The sequence below is a fragment of the Phaseolus vulgaris genome, chromosome 6, assembly GCF_000499845.2.
Source record: "Phaseolus vulgaris cultivar G19833 chromosome 6, P. vulgaris v2.0, whole genome shotgun sequence".
Taxonomy (NCBI): Eukaryota; Viridiplantae; Streptophyta; class Magnoliopsida; order Fabales; family Fabaceae; genus Phaseolus; species Phaseolus vulgaris.
Genome location: NC_023754.2, coordinates 4,840,363 through 4,854,912, shown reverse-complemented (window position 1 = coordinate 4,854,912; position 14,550 = coordinate 4,840,363). Strand labels below are relative to the sequence as shown.

Here is a 14,550-nt window from a genome sequence, read left to right as displayed (position 1 = left end):
GTATATTATGGACACCAACACCTTTTAGACGCCTTAGAGCAAACTTTTTTTTTTTAAATTGAAAAGCAAACCAAGTAAACTCCCAGGAAAGAGAGGTGAGTTACAAGTGGACAAACTTAGAAACCAAGTCTTTCCTAGCCAGAGTCTTCTCTGAATTGTTTTCAATATTAAAAAATCAAAGAGTAGCAACTGAAGTGTCTACCCTAAATGCAAGATCCTATAAAAAAAAACTAATGCAAATGCTACACTTAATGCTTAAAAAAATAGTTAGAGAAAAAAATTATGTTAAAATAAATAAATAAATAAATAAAATATAGAAAATAAAAACAGTAAACAAAAACAAAAATAGAAATAAATAAAGATGACAAAACAAAATAAAAGAAATAACTAAAAACATAAAAGATATAAAATAAAGGCAAAATAAGATAAAGATAAAAGATATAAAGGAATAAAATAAAAACAAAAAAAAAACAAAAAAAAGAAGATAAAAGATATAAAGAAAGAAAATAAAACAAATCAAAACAAAATAAAGATAAAAGATATATAGAAAGAAAATAAAAACAAATCAAAATAAAATAAAGGTAAGAGATATCCTAAATATTAGATTTTTTTATTTTTTATTTTTTTATTTTTTTTCATTTTTTTTATTGCTATAATAAATAAATAAAAACTAAAAGGAAGAAAACAAAGGTTAAATATGCAGAAAAAAAATTATGCAGATAAGAAAGAAAAACCTTATAACCAAAATCAAATTGGATTCCCCAGCAACGGCGCCAAATTTGATAGCAGTCGTTTTGCTGTCAAATTAATATGATTCTAGCGTAGACTTGTGTAACACTAGAGAGATGATAGTATAATTGTGGACAAATGTCCCCAAGTCGTCTCCCAACGAATCCAATAGTAAAATCAGTTGATTAGGGTTTAAAATCTATCTGGAAGCAATAAAAGTTAGCAATAACAATAAAGATAAAAAAAAAGGGGTTTGAGATAGTTGTGCAGAAAATATAAAAGAGATTAAAATAGCAAATAAAAAACGGTTGATCCCAAGTTCTTCCACCATTGAATTCTTCACAGGTTCTCTAAAGATTAATCTTTTCTCAATCCTCCAACAGAACTAAACCAGATTGAACATGCGCCGATCTAATTCAACTGAAACCTACCAGTAAAGCATGCGTCTACTGGTTTAATCCATACTCACTTTGTTCCATGCCTATACTTCATGGGAATGCTTACCTCCTCTCTCTTGAATCATGCGCCCAAGAAATTAATTAGAACAATGCGAACTAACTAAGAAACCAAAGTTCAAGACAAGGAAGACTCTCAATCATGCGGTCAAGTACAACCTCTCACAAAAACTAGTTTTCCAGGAGATTCGACAATAAAAACAACTGCTATTGAGAATTAAAAATCGAAACTTTTATTGAACAAAGCCTCAGAACTCAATAGGAAATTACAAAGGAATCAATCAAAAAGGTTTAGCCTTCCATGCGGAGGCAAAACAAAAGAATTACTAAGAGGAAAATAAACTAAGAAAATCCTATGAAGCTCTCTCTTTTCTCCTTGATGCTTGTGTCCTTTTATAGGCTTTTCTGCTCCTAGGATCTTGAGAGATTATTGTAGTTTGTATTTTGTTAACCGTTTCCAAGTTTCCATCTTTCCAAAATTCTTGTATTTTGCAGAAGATTTGCTTCCAATTCTGTTTCTGAGATATTGTAGATTTTATTTTCTCTTTCTTCTCCTCAGAATTTGATTCCTGTTTTGGTTCAAGAATCAACTTGGACTTTTGCATATTTGACCCATTCACAAAGGTAGATGCTTCCTCCGGATAATTTACTCTAAAAACACAAAATTAACAATAATAATAGTTAAGGCCCAAATAAACCCAATTATAAGAATATTAATTAAAACAATAGATTTATTTATTATTATAGTCCAATAATCTATGATTAAGGCTATTGTGTGTGAATAAATATATGCTCATCAGAACATATGGGTTGCTGTTTGAGCAGGCCCTATGGTTCGCTTTCAAGGCCAGTAACAACCAAGCAGAATATGAGGCCCTGATAGCTGGAATGTTGTTGGCCAAGTAAATGCGAGCGAAGGGTTTGTTGGCAAAGAATGACTCTTTGTTAGTCATAGGTCAAGTCACGGGGGAGTACCAAGCTAAAGATCCCCAGATGGCTGCATACCTAGAGTACGTCCAGGTCCTAAAAGAGTCGTTTGGGACATTTGAGTTGGTCCATGTACCCAGAGAACAAAATGCCCGAGCTGACTTGCTTACAAAACTCGCTAGTTCGGGCAAGGGGGGCAGGCAGAGGACGGTGATTCAGGAGACCCTGAAGGCACTTCGAACTACCACGGACAATGTGGCTGAAGTCCAACAGGTTGGCACATTAGAAGGGATGAAGAGGGTTCATCGGTCCTTAACACAGGAGACGGTGAAAACACCCAGTATAAGCAGGTACCTGATCGCTAAGGAGATATCATCGCGAATTTACCAAGTTGAATCAGGAGAAACTTGGATGACGCCCTACAAGGGTTACCTGGCTGAAGGGATACTCCCATTGGAACCAACAAAGGCCAGGAAAATAAAGAAAAATTCGGTCAAGTACACCCTCATCGACGAAGAGTTGTTCAGACACGGGTTCACCCACCCCATTTTGATATGTGTAAAGGGCGAACAATGCACGTGCATCATGGCTGAACTACATGAAGGGATATGCGGTAGCCACATCGGTGGCCGATCCTTCTCATCAAAGGCCATTCGTGCAGGGTATTACTGGCCAACTATAAGGGAGGATTGCACAAGGTACGCCCAGCGATGCAAACAGTACCAACAACATGCTGATTGGCACAAGGCGTCTCCAGAAGAGTTGAGGTCGATCTACAACCCATGGCCATTTCATACTTGGGGAATCGACATTCTGGGGCCCTTCCCTTTGGTCGTACGACAGATGAAGTAGCTCATAGTTGCCATAGAATATTTCACAAAGTGGATCGAGGTCGAGCCAGTGGCACGGATCACAACCCATAAGGTCCAGCACTTCGTGTGGACGAATATCACGTGTCGCTTCGGAATTCCAAAGAGGTTGGTATCTAACAACGGTACCCACTTTGCAAGCCAGCAATTGGGCAAGTTATGTACAAAGCTGGGAGTAAAACAAGTGTTCACATCATTAGACCACCCCTAGACGAACGGACAGGTCGAGTCGGCCAACCGAGTTCTGCTCAGAGGACTGAAAAGAAGTCTAGACAAAGCCAAGGGAACTTGGGCAGAAGAAGTCCCTAGAATTGTGTGGGCCTACCTCACTACTTCCCAGTCTACAACCAGGGAAACACCTTTCAGCTTGGTGTATGGTTCGGACGCTATGATTCCAGTAGAAATCCAGGAGAACTCACCGACCTCGGCAATTCCAGGTGGCCGACCTTGTAATGCGAAATGCCCACCCGTACCAGTTAGAAAAGAAGCTATCTCCCAAGTGGACTGGCCCTCTCAGAGTAACGGAGGCCCTTCAGAATGGAGCATATAGGCTTGAAACATTGGAGGGTCACGCGATCCCTCGTACTTGGAACGCGACCAATCTGAAGTTTTATTTTAGTTAATTTTTTTTTTTGCATTGTACACGTTTAAGGGGGCACTCTTTTTTCCCTCATAAGGGTTTCTTAACGAGGTCACCCAAATAAAATTTCAGTTATTCAGTTAATAAATGTGTGTACGTTACAGTTAATGAACCTCTCCCTTGAAGTGATACACTAAGAGCAGAGGCAGTTTGGTTTCCCCAATAAGCCCTTCTTGTGTAAGTTCACCAAGGCGAGGAATAACATGGTTCACCAGTTAATGGACCTCTCCCTTGAAGTAATGGGCCAAGGTCAGGAGTAGTATGGTTCTGTGGTGAACCTCTCTCTTGCGCAAGTTTACCAAGGCTGAGAATAGTATGGTCCAAACGTTAAAGGCCCGCCCCTGACTTTTACAAGCAAGATCGCGCCCAGTTATTTAGGCCTGCCCCTTGACTTTATACGACAAGGATGAGGTCGGTAAGAGCCGTTCACTCGAGTTAGAAACACCAAGATGGGAGAAGTATGGTTCCTCCAAGGGCCCCCCTTCTTGTGTAATTACTCTAGGGTCGAACAACATGGCTCGCCAGTTAAGTTCACCCTTACCTTTGTGATGCAGGATCGAGATCGGAAGGACACACTTCTCCCTTGTTGGTAAGCCAATGTCGAGAACAGTGTGGTTCACTAGTATTTCCAGCATGATATTCCCGTCGATCTAAGGAAGGTAGGGACGAGATCAACGAATCTCCTTACTTCGCAAGAGGAAGATAAAAAACAGCAAGAGGGGTTTATCCTCGAACAAAGGCAAAGCCAGTTCAGGGATTCATGCGCACAAGAGAAAGCGTATGAAGTTAAGCGAGCTCCCTAAAGGGCAACCTAGGTCTAAGGCGCTGTTAGTCGAAGTCAATACAAGTAGGGGCAAAAAAAATGCAGGTTAAAGCGAATAAGACAAACAATTAGACAGAAGATAAATACTTATAAAGTATATGTACAAAGGCAGATCGTTCTTCAAGAAACACAGAGTTATAAAAATGAGTCATTCTCGTGGCACGAGTTGCCCATCAACAACACACTTAGACTCACTAAAAGGGGTAAGATCCACCTCAGGATGCACGCAGGCAAACTGAGCGATGACGTCTTGAAACCCCTCACCGTAAGCGTCAGCGACATCATTGGTGAGCTCCTCCTCTATCTTTCTGAAGGATTCAACCTTCTCAACCAGCTCCCCTTCGACTTGCCCTAGCAAGACCCCGCGCTGGGTGGCTCTCTCCTCCAGCCTGGCAATATTTTCCTTCATTTCCTCGACCACCCCTTCCAGCACGATTATGTTGGTGCGAAGAGGCAAGATCTTCGCTTCTAGTTGGACCGCCTCCTAACTGTTATCATGAAGAGATTTCTTGGAATCCTTCTCAGCTTGGCGAAGGCTTGCCAACTCCATGTACATCGCGGTCTCACGGTTGGCGAAGGTCTTGGCCTGGGTGGACAGCTCTTCCTCAAGCTTCGCCATCCTAACCTTGAAATCCTCGGCCTCTTGGGCTCTACTCAGCGCGAGGCTGGATGCGATCAGGAAGTCCCCTAGACCGTTGAACACGCGATCCTGAGAGAAGTTGCCGCTCAAGCTCTCCACCACCTCCTTATCCTGGAAGCGATTGAATATTCGTTGGAGTAGCCCAGGAAGCTGGGAGGTGGAAGGCATCTTTTGGCCTTCGGGGGTGCTCTCTCCCCCACCCTTGTGAGCAGCAAGTTGAAGCAGCGAGGAAGCACTTGGGGGATGGTCCATGAAGGTCGGGGTCCCACCGGATGCAGAAGCAGAGGGCGCCACGACCTCGCCCACCGTCTGCCTTTTGAAGACGAGACCGGTGCATGTGTCCTTGTCATCGGTCTCGACGACCACCACCCCTTTTTGTCTATCAATAACAGGGCTCGTTTGTTTGGGTGAGGAGCAGAAGTAGCTGAGGTTGGGGGGCTATGGCTGTTGAAGTGCCCGCCCCAGCAGCGGCCGCCCTACGCTTGGTCAGCAGATTAGTCAACTTCTTCTTCTTATCATTATTGAAGCCCATATCTACACGTAAACAACAAGTTAACACAGGAAATTACGAAGCTAAGCGAAATACAAGCAAGAATAAAGTGGGATAAGAAGCATGGGAACGAGAAAAATACCGATATACGGCTTAAGGTTTTTGGGGTTAAACTCTTGCTTGAGTAACTCCAAGGTGCTGAAGGGGCAGGGAGTCCAGAAAGGAGCTCACATACCCCTCGTTCTTGAGGGGAAAGGTCCTCAAGACTCCGAGCCCTTTGGAGGATTGGCTTCTCCGTCCAGTACAAGGGAAACCCATCCAGGAGGGCAGGGTTCTTCCAATTGCTCTGGATTTTAAAGAAGTTCTTCTTGAACCCCTTATATTATTGCTGGAAGAGCGTTAAGAGCACCCTCCCGGCCGCACCATTGAAGTTGACCCACAACTTATTCCCAGGGTCCTTAACTTCAAAGAAATAAAGAAAGGTATCCACATATAGCGTAAGGCCGAGGCTGTAGCAGAGGATGGCGAAAGCCCTTATGAACGCCCAACTGTTGGGGTGCAGTTGGGCGGGGGCAACGTTTAACTCAGTCAGAAGTGCGCGCTCGAAGGGAGTAAGGGGTAATCGAAACCCAAGTCTTCTGATGATGGTGGAATAGATGAAGCAGAAGGGGCCTTCAGGATCAGAAGCTTCATCAGAACATACCGACTCACCCTCACGACAAGCCACTACTCGCACAAACTTATCGTGGTCTTTGCCAAAAACGCGCGACGAGTGGCAAGTTTTTTATTCCTATAGGTTGTTATGCTCTCAAGGGATGTAAAGGTGGATGTTTCCCCTAGAAGATCTGCTAAAGCCCAGCGGTACATGGACATGTAGAACGAGGCATAAGGAGGGGAACTGGCAAAGAGGTTGGAATAGGGGATGAAGATGAAGTTGAATTGGAGTCAAAAGGAGAAGTTGGAGGAGGTTCTCATCGGGTCATCTTAGATAAGAAAGCTAAAAACAAGAAGAAAAAGAGAAACTTTAGAGGAAGAGGTGGTGTAGCTTGACGAAACTAGAGAAAACCAAAAAAACTAGGGCTCGAGACATGAACAGTGGAAATGAATACGCGAATAAATGTAAGAATCAAAAATAGTCCCAAGAAGTTATAAGCATGTTACGAGCAGCGAAATCATAAATGGAAAAATGATCGGGGAATAAAATCATACCTTTCGAATGTTGAGGTTAAAGCTTTTGAGTTTTCGAAGAAAGAGAAAAGAGAATTTTTTGTAAAAAAACTAAGAGAAGGTTCGTGTAAGTGAAAGTAATGGAACAATGAAGAGAGCCTAAGAGTTTAAGGGTTTTGAACAGTGCACGAAGAAGTTCGAGCGCCAACAAGTCCTAGCCGTTGATATAGACACGTGTGCGATGATTAAGAAAGTATGGTGAGACGTCACTTCGGTGCACTGTTCATGCCCATTACCCAGTGCCACATAGGTCTCCCAGCACGATCACTTCGTCTCTTCATTGGAACAAGTTACAGCTCAAGACTGAGAGGCTTGTGTCCCGACCAGTCCTCGGTCATCGACCCAAAGCCTGACCTCAAACATCGTGCATTGATGTCTGGTAATGGAAGGAGGTCGCGCGAGGCGGGCCCCAGACGTACCTACCAGGGGATTGGTTAGTCTTTGGATATTGGCATGTTAAGCAACGACGTTGGAGATCGATATCGAACCTCGCCAGTAGAAGGAGAAGATCGGACATCAGTGGTCTGAATGTTATTGAGGGCCACGTACCGTGGGCCCTAGAGTTATATTAATTAAACAATTAAGACATAAGATGTGAGGGAAGCCTAAGTCACGAGGGATCCATGCACGTGGTGTGTATAGCGCATGAAGGTGCGACACGTACGAATAATCCTGGGAGGCGTTAAAGCCCATTAGGGTTAGGGTTCCCAGGGAAGTTGCATGCATGGCATGTGAATACTTAGGGCACCCACAAAGCAGATGGCGCTAGAGAATAGGTGGTACCCAAGCGGCCACTCTGTTATTCACTGCACTCCAGTTAAGGAAGGTTCCATGTGCCAAATACGCTAAGATTACCTAAATAATGACGCAAGGACATTTTCCAAGGAACCCTAGATAAGGGTAACAACACAAAGGAGAACCCTAATTTCAGCCTATATAAAGGGTGCCAAGAACCCTAGTAAGGTACACAGTTTCTAAGACTGAAGCTAATATACACACTTGGTGTTTCTTTGCCCTAATACTGACTTGAGCGTCGGAGTTCAAACAACCGCTAGGGCGCCCCTTTGTTTTTGTAGGTGAGAGGTTCCTTGATCAAGAAGGCACGATTCTTAGGCAAGATTGAAGGGCCAAAGCAACTGTTGGAGTCAACCGGCAGGAACATAACACATAACTTAATCACATTGAGTTGATCATACCTGACCTATAAACCATTCAAGTTAATGTGCATGTATATCATTTGATGCATTTGATGAGGTTATTGTTGAGATTGCAAGAATGAACCGTGGAACATATTTTCATTTAGGTGACACTTTACTTTTAGAATTGAGATTTTTAGGCAATTATGAGTGAAAATCTAAGGAAAATCATCACTGGACATTAATTTAACCAAGTCGTTAAGTAGATGCGAAGGTTCATTTCAAAAAGGCAAAAGGAAAACACAACTATAAGGTGAAGATGATGACAAGAATATGGTACGAAATTAAACAAGGAAAGTAATAATAGAAGTAATGACCGAATATGAGTAAGGAAAACAAAACAAGAACATATTTCTGAATTGAAATGGAATGACAATGGAATGGAAAAGATAAAGGAAAAGGAAGCTTATGAGAAGGAGTTTGAGATGATGAGCAAACCAATTGGAGGATGAATTTACTCCAAGATAAGTGTTGGAAACCGCCACTTGAGAATTCTCAAATTCTCACAAGATAAGACTAAAGACTAAGAGGAACAAGCCTCACTAGCATCTCACACAAAATGTGCAGAGTAACTTTTCTCTATTTCATTCAACTTCTAAATACAATGAGGGAGGCCTCCTATTTATAAGAAGAGAAGCCTTGGAGAACAAGAAGGGAGAGGGGTAGGATGGTCCATGAAAGGGGACGACCTAGGGTTGGACTTTTGGTCAATGTCGCCCCTTCGTTAACTTTCTAAAAGCTAGGGTTTCCTTCCCTCCCTAATGGGCTTCTCATAGGCCCAATTTTATAACTTTTCACCTACTATTTATGCTATATGGACCCACTCTTGCTTATTCTACTATTTGGACCCCTTAAGTGAGCCAAACTTATTTACAACATTTTCTAGTCTTTAAGAAGACCAGCAAGAAGAACTTTAGATGCTCTGGTCTATGTCCAATTCTCCCTTTGGTGAGCTCTCCACTTTGAGATGACTTCTCATTGTGGAAATTAGCATCCTTGGGCATCTCCTTGTTGACTTGATTTGTATCACCATTCAAGGAAATGTGTTTGTATATCATTTGATGCATTTGATGAGCTCATTTGTTGAGATTGCAAGAATGAACTGTGGAATATATTAACACAATTAAGAATGGTTTATTTAGAGGATCAATTTTGTCAAAAATTAAAGTCAATTATTTGATATACTCACTCGAGGTATGGTTTTACTTCGTTGTAATTGATCAAAACATGAACATGGACAAAGTTGCATTCTTTATGGTTGAACCAATGCATTAACTTTTTTCCCGAAGAACGACCAGGCTGGTTAAAGATGATAACATTCATGGAAAACTTTCACTTCCACAAGGTATTTCATTTCTACGATTTCGTGGTGACAACATGAAGTTCTTGAAATAGTAGGAACAAAAGTGAATTGTGTCTCGGTGCAAGTAAGATGGAGAAATTGATCCTTCAACTCGAGCCTTATTTTTGACTGAGCGTTTAGAATCACCCATAAACCTATAATTAAGTCATTGGAGATGGATTTAGACAAATAAATGAAGTATTTTGACATAATAACAATAATATTTTTCATAGCTTTCAAATGGATACATCCATCTATATTGAACTAGTCCACCAAGTCATGCTTCATTTGCAAGATGAATTGGAAGGTGTTCCATTGAATCAAAGAATGTAGGGACAAATACTTTCTCCAACTTGCAAAGAATTATTGAAATATTTTCTTCCATTCTAACCAAGTGATGATCCTTTATTGTTGCCGAGCACAAATCTTTGAAGAAATGGCTAACTTCGATAAGTGGATTCAAAACATGCATTGGTAATGAATGAAATGCAATAGGAAGTAAACACTCCATGAATATATGACAATCATGACTTTTCATCCCAAGCATCTTTCCCTTGTCTATATGCACACATCTTGCCAAATTTTAAGAATAACCATCAGGCATACGAAGTTCTTTTATCCATTGATAAACGAACTTTGACTCTCCTGTAATTAAAGTGTAATTTTCTTTTGGTTTTAGAATCTTCCCATTATCTTGCAACTTTAACTCCAAATCAGGTCTCCTACAATTCAATGTTAGGTCTTTTCTTGTCTTATCACTGTCCTTTGTTTTACCTTTTACATCCATGACAATGTTGAATATATTGTCGAAGAAATTTTTCTTTGTAGGCATGTTCTGGATTCACACAAAGAATTTTGTTAAACCAAGAAAAGTTTTCAAAAACCTCTCTTAAACAATTCACCCTCCCTCTCGTTTAAGACCATATATTCTAACAAATTCGACTAAATGTGTGTTTGCCATAGATCATATAAACTTCCTAGGGTTTCTGGTGAGTTTTGAAGGGATGCATGTGGATAAGGAAAAAGTTGCAGCAATTAGATATTGGCCCACACCCACCAATGTTAGTGAGGTACGAAGTTTTCATAGGAGGTTTGTGGTGACTTGCTAGTTTCTATAGGAGGTTTCTGAAAAAATTTAGTACCATTGTCGCACCTCTCAATGCCATAGTGAAGAAGGATGTGGTGTTTAAATGGGCCAAGAACAAGTGGAAGCTTTAGAAACTTTGAAAGATAAATTGATTAAGGTGTAGAACATTGAAGCTTTGATGTTTCAAATCCATGATGAAGGTTGAAGTTGTGCTGCTTTTTGTATGGGTTTAGTCTAGGGTGTTTAGAATCTTTGTAAGACCTTTCCTAGTCCCTTGCACAAGCTTGCTCAATCTGTTTTAAAAGAGAAAAGTGTTTTTCTAAGAAAAGAGAAAAACATTCAGTTGTCTCAAAATAATTGGTTTTTTGTCACTTGGCTTGTTTGAAGGTTTTAAAATTGTTTTTGACTTGGTTAAGTAATTGCCTAACCAATTCAACCGGTTAAAACGACTTTTTAACCAGTTGATTGTACCATTTCATAACAGCTTTTTGAAAACCTGTTCATTTGTTTTGGATGTGAATCAAAAACTGTTTTGGCTCACAAATGCTGCCTAGAACGACTAGTTTTTGGGTGCTATAAATATAGCCTTTCTTTTGAAACAAAAAACAAAAGTTTTATATTTGTACTGACCAGACCTCGGAGATCGGCGTCAAACATCGGCGTCAGACATTGACATCAGACCTCGGTGGTCTGGTCGCATTAATTGGCCACGTATGTTGGCCCCAAAAATAATAATGAGTTATCATTCAGACGTAAGAAGGAACTAAGTCACGAAAGAAGTTCATGCATGTGGTGTGTATAGTACAGTCAGGTCTAGCACAAGTAAATAATCATTGGAGGTGTTAAGGACAGTAAGGGTTAGGGTTTCCAAGGATAGACTGCATGCATGGCACGTGGGAACTCAAAGAACAGATGGCCCCGCAGTGTTGGTGCATGAGTTGGTACCCTGGCGGCCATACTGTTAGGAATTTGCACTCCAAAAGAGGAAAGTCCTGTGTCGCGGCTGCGCTAAGATTGTGCATCGCGTCACAGGATGCCTCGCCAGTAACCCTAATTCTACTTAAGAAAAGATCCTCGTGGGATACAGCCTATATAAAGGGTGGTAAGAACCCTAGAGAGGTACGTCGTTTCTGAGAGTGGAACTGCTTTACATACTTACTGTTTCTTAGCCTAGTACTGACTTGATCGTCGGAGTGCAATCAACAGGTAGGGCCCCCTCTGTTTCAATGAAGCCACTCTCGATCACCCAAGGAGAGAGCAGAAACCACCAAGAGATGTAGGAGCCACCATTTGCCTTTGAAGTCAACGGCGGCTGAGTTAACTGGCAAGAACATTTGGCGTCCACCGTGGGGCCCGATAAAACTAGGTGCCATTCACAATTGTGTTGAGAGCCATCCAGCAATATGAGGAATACGAGGCAAGGTGCATCTGCACTAGAAGGGGGAGACAACGTCTCCATGCAACAACTCATGGAGACCACTCGCGCTCTCTAGCAAGCAGTAGCGGCATCCAAAGCTGATCAGGACAGGATTATGGCTGAGGTCCAAGCCGAACAAGCGGCCAGCCAGGACCGAATCCAGTTTGATTTGGCCGCATCACGCGCAAACAACGAAGAGCTGCTTAGAGCCAATGAAGAATTGTGCAGAGATTTACAACACATGGGTGAGCGTACGACTGATGAGTGAACCCCGCCCATGGCAGTTAGGGCTCGCCCCATGCCGTTTTCACAAGCAATCATGGACACGGTGATACCAGCCAGCTTCATGGGTCCAAAGATCGCCTTCACAGGTGTAGAAGACCCAGAAGCCCATATCACGGCTTTCCACACCTAGATGATGATCTCAGGAGGCACCGATGTCATGCACTGTAAGTTGTTCATGAGTACGTTCCCATGCACAGCGCTGGATTGGTTCATCATTCTTCATGATGGACATATCACCTCATTTGACCAATTCTCAACATTGTTCAAAGAGTAGTACATTATCAACCAGGCTCCCCCTCCTGTCTCTAACGATCTCTTTGACGTAAAGCAATACCAGGGAGAGCCTTTGAAAGATTTCCTCAACAGGTTCAGGGCACTGGTGGTGAAGCTGCACACCAAAAATGAAGATAAGACGGTACACGCCTTCAGACGAGGGGTGCTGCAGGACCCTTCAGTGATTCTCTGATAAGGTGTCGCCCAAAGACGTTCAGCGAGATCTGCCACAGAGCCGTAGCCCACATCATAGCAGAAGAAGAGGTCACAAAAAAGCGCGGAAGCATCGGCCTTGTCCGACCTTGGGGAACTGGTCGTCCTCAGCCCATGAGGGTACACGAGGCCACGACAGAGAAGAAATCCTCGGGGAAGAAGCCGCCATATGAGGCAAGGAAGCATCAGACTAGGGCACGTACAAAAGAAAATGCCCCACCAGACACAACTTTCGAATGGACCTCAAAGAGCTGATTGTCATCCCTAACGTGGCAGAAAAACTGAAGTCTCCACCGAAGATCGACAAGAGGCTAGGGCCTAGCAAGGACACTTGGTGCGAGTTCCACCAAGCCCTTGGCCAAGACCTGGTGAGGAATGAGTTCCTGAAGGAGTACCTACAAGACAAACCAAGGGGCCCCCGACGACCGCGGTTCCCACAGGAGATCAGGGACATGAGATACCTGTCCATGGAGAGATCAACACAATTTCTGGAGGGTTCTCAGGAGGAGGATGTACCACCTCTGAGCCTAAGAAGTATGCCAGTGAGGTGATGGCAGTAGAAGCAGGAGAGCCCGACCAGTCCCCGAAACCCGACCTCATCTTCACGAAGGTCGATCTGCGAGACGTGGTTCCACATGATAACTGACCAGACCTTAGACATCGACATCAGAGATCGACATCAGACATTGACATCAGAGGTAAACATCGGACAACGGTGGTCTGGCAGCAATAATGAGCAACGAGTTAACACCAAGATATCATAAAGACCGAAATCACGAGAGGCTCATGCATGAGGTGTGTATAGTACATTCAGGTCTAGCACAAGTAAATGATCATTGGAGGCACTAAGGCTTGTAAGGGTTAGGGTTTCCAATGATAGACTGCACGCATGGCACGTGAATACTTAGGGAACTGTACCATCCCGTATCCGGGCGTTTTCTAAGTCAAGGTCAAAGTCAACGCCTGGAGAGTCAAAGTCAATGCAGGGCATCGCCTAGGTGGAGAGACGCCAAGTGCCAGCATCGCCCAGAGGAAGCATCGCCAAGACAAGGCGTCGCCTAGGTGAAGGCGTCGCCCAACCAGGGCGTCGCCAAGATCAAATATCATTAAGTCAAGGCAATCACTGTGCGGCTCCCCGATACCCATGGGTAGGAAAGACCATGGAGGGGGTGACGCCATGGGAAGGCCCCAACCCTGTGTAACCAGGAAACAGTAATAAAGAGGAGAGAAAGGTGGCTTCAAGGCCATAGTAACAACACCAGTATAGGGCATCCTGACTCGTGAAGTACCCCTGCCGCCCTAGAGACGCCTTTGGGACAGATACGACCCAAGAGGAAGGTCACGCCCAGAGTAGACAGGTGCAGGGTACGAGAGGAGGGCAGATACGCTCTCAAAGTAAGTGACTAGATGATTGGGGGCATGAGTTGGCACCCAAAAAGTCACCCCTAGCGCAGTAGCACTCCCAAGCAGGAGGACTCAAACGTAGAAACGTCCCCAGATGGGCAGAAACGCTCCCAGATGGGGTCACGGCGTCGTGAGGCCCTCCACGTGTACGACAGCCATGTCAGAATAGAAACACCCTTTAGTCAGGTGCCAGGTAATTAAAGTCATTCAATACAGTTTCCGTTTCGAGCATTCAGGTACTATAATGGCTCCCAAGCGTTTCAACGTCTTAAATGCGCTACGTTTTCTAATTAGATACGCTGATTGAGTGCGTTACATTTGTAATTAAAGGCGCTTTAAATGCTTGGGTAGTTTAAATAGCGCGGAGAATGTTGGAAACGGGGTTGGAACTTTTGGCAAATTTCCCAGAAACTCTCTAGTTGCTTGCTCGAGCCTTGAGGTTACGCACAAGGGATTAGGGAAAGATTTTCGCTAGAAGGAGAAAAGCACACACACAATACACAGTTGTTCTTTTTACCACCTTCAGAGTGCCA

General features: G+C 43.1%; 1 protein-coding gene across 1 annotated transcript; it reads left to right on the top strand.

Annotated features, from left to right (window-relative positions):
• Positions 1–2,090: 2,090 nt before the first annotated feature.
• Positions 2,091–2,963, top strand: LOC137833266 (uncharacterized). Its single transcript, XM_068641627.1, has one exon. The coding sequence runs from the start codon at positions 2,091–2,093 to the stop codon at positions 2,961–2,963; it is 873 nt and encodes a 290-aa protein (XP_068497728.1).
• Positions 2,964–14,550: the final 11,587 nt, after the last annotated feature.

Excerpts from the sequence above, each read along its gene's own strand:
- LOC137833266 (XM_068641627.1), top strand. The coding sequence starts at position 2,091 with ATGCGAGCGAAGGGTTTGTTGGCAAAGAATGACTCTTTGTTAGTCATA.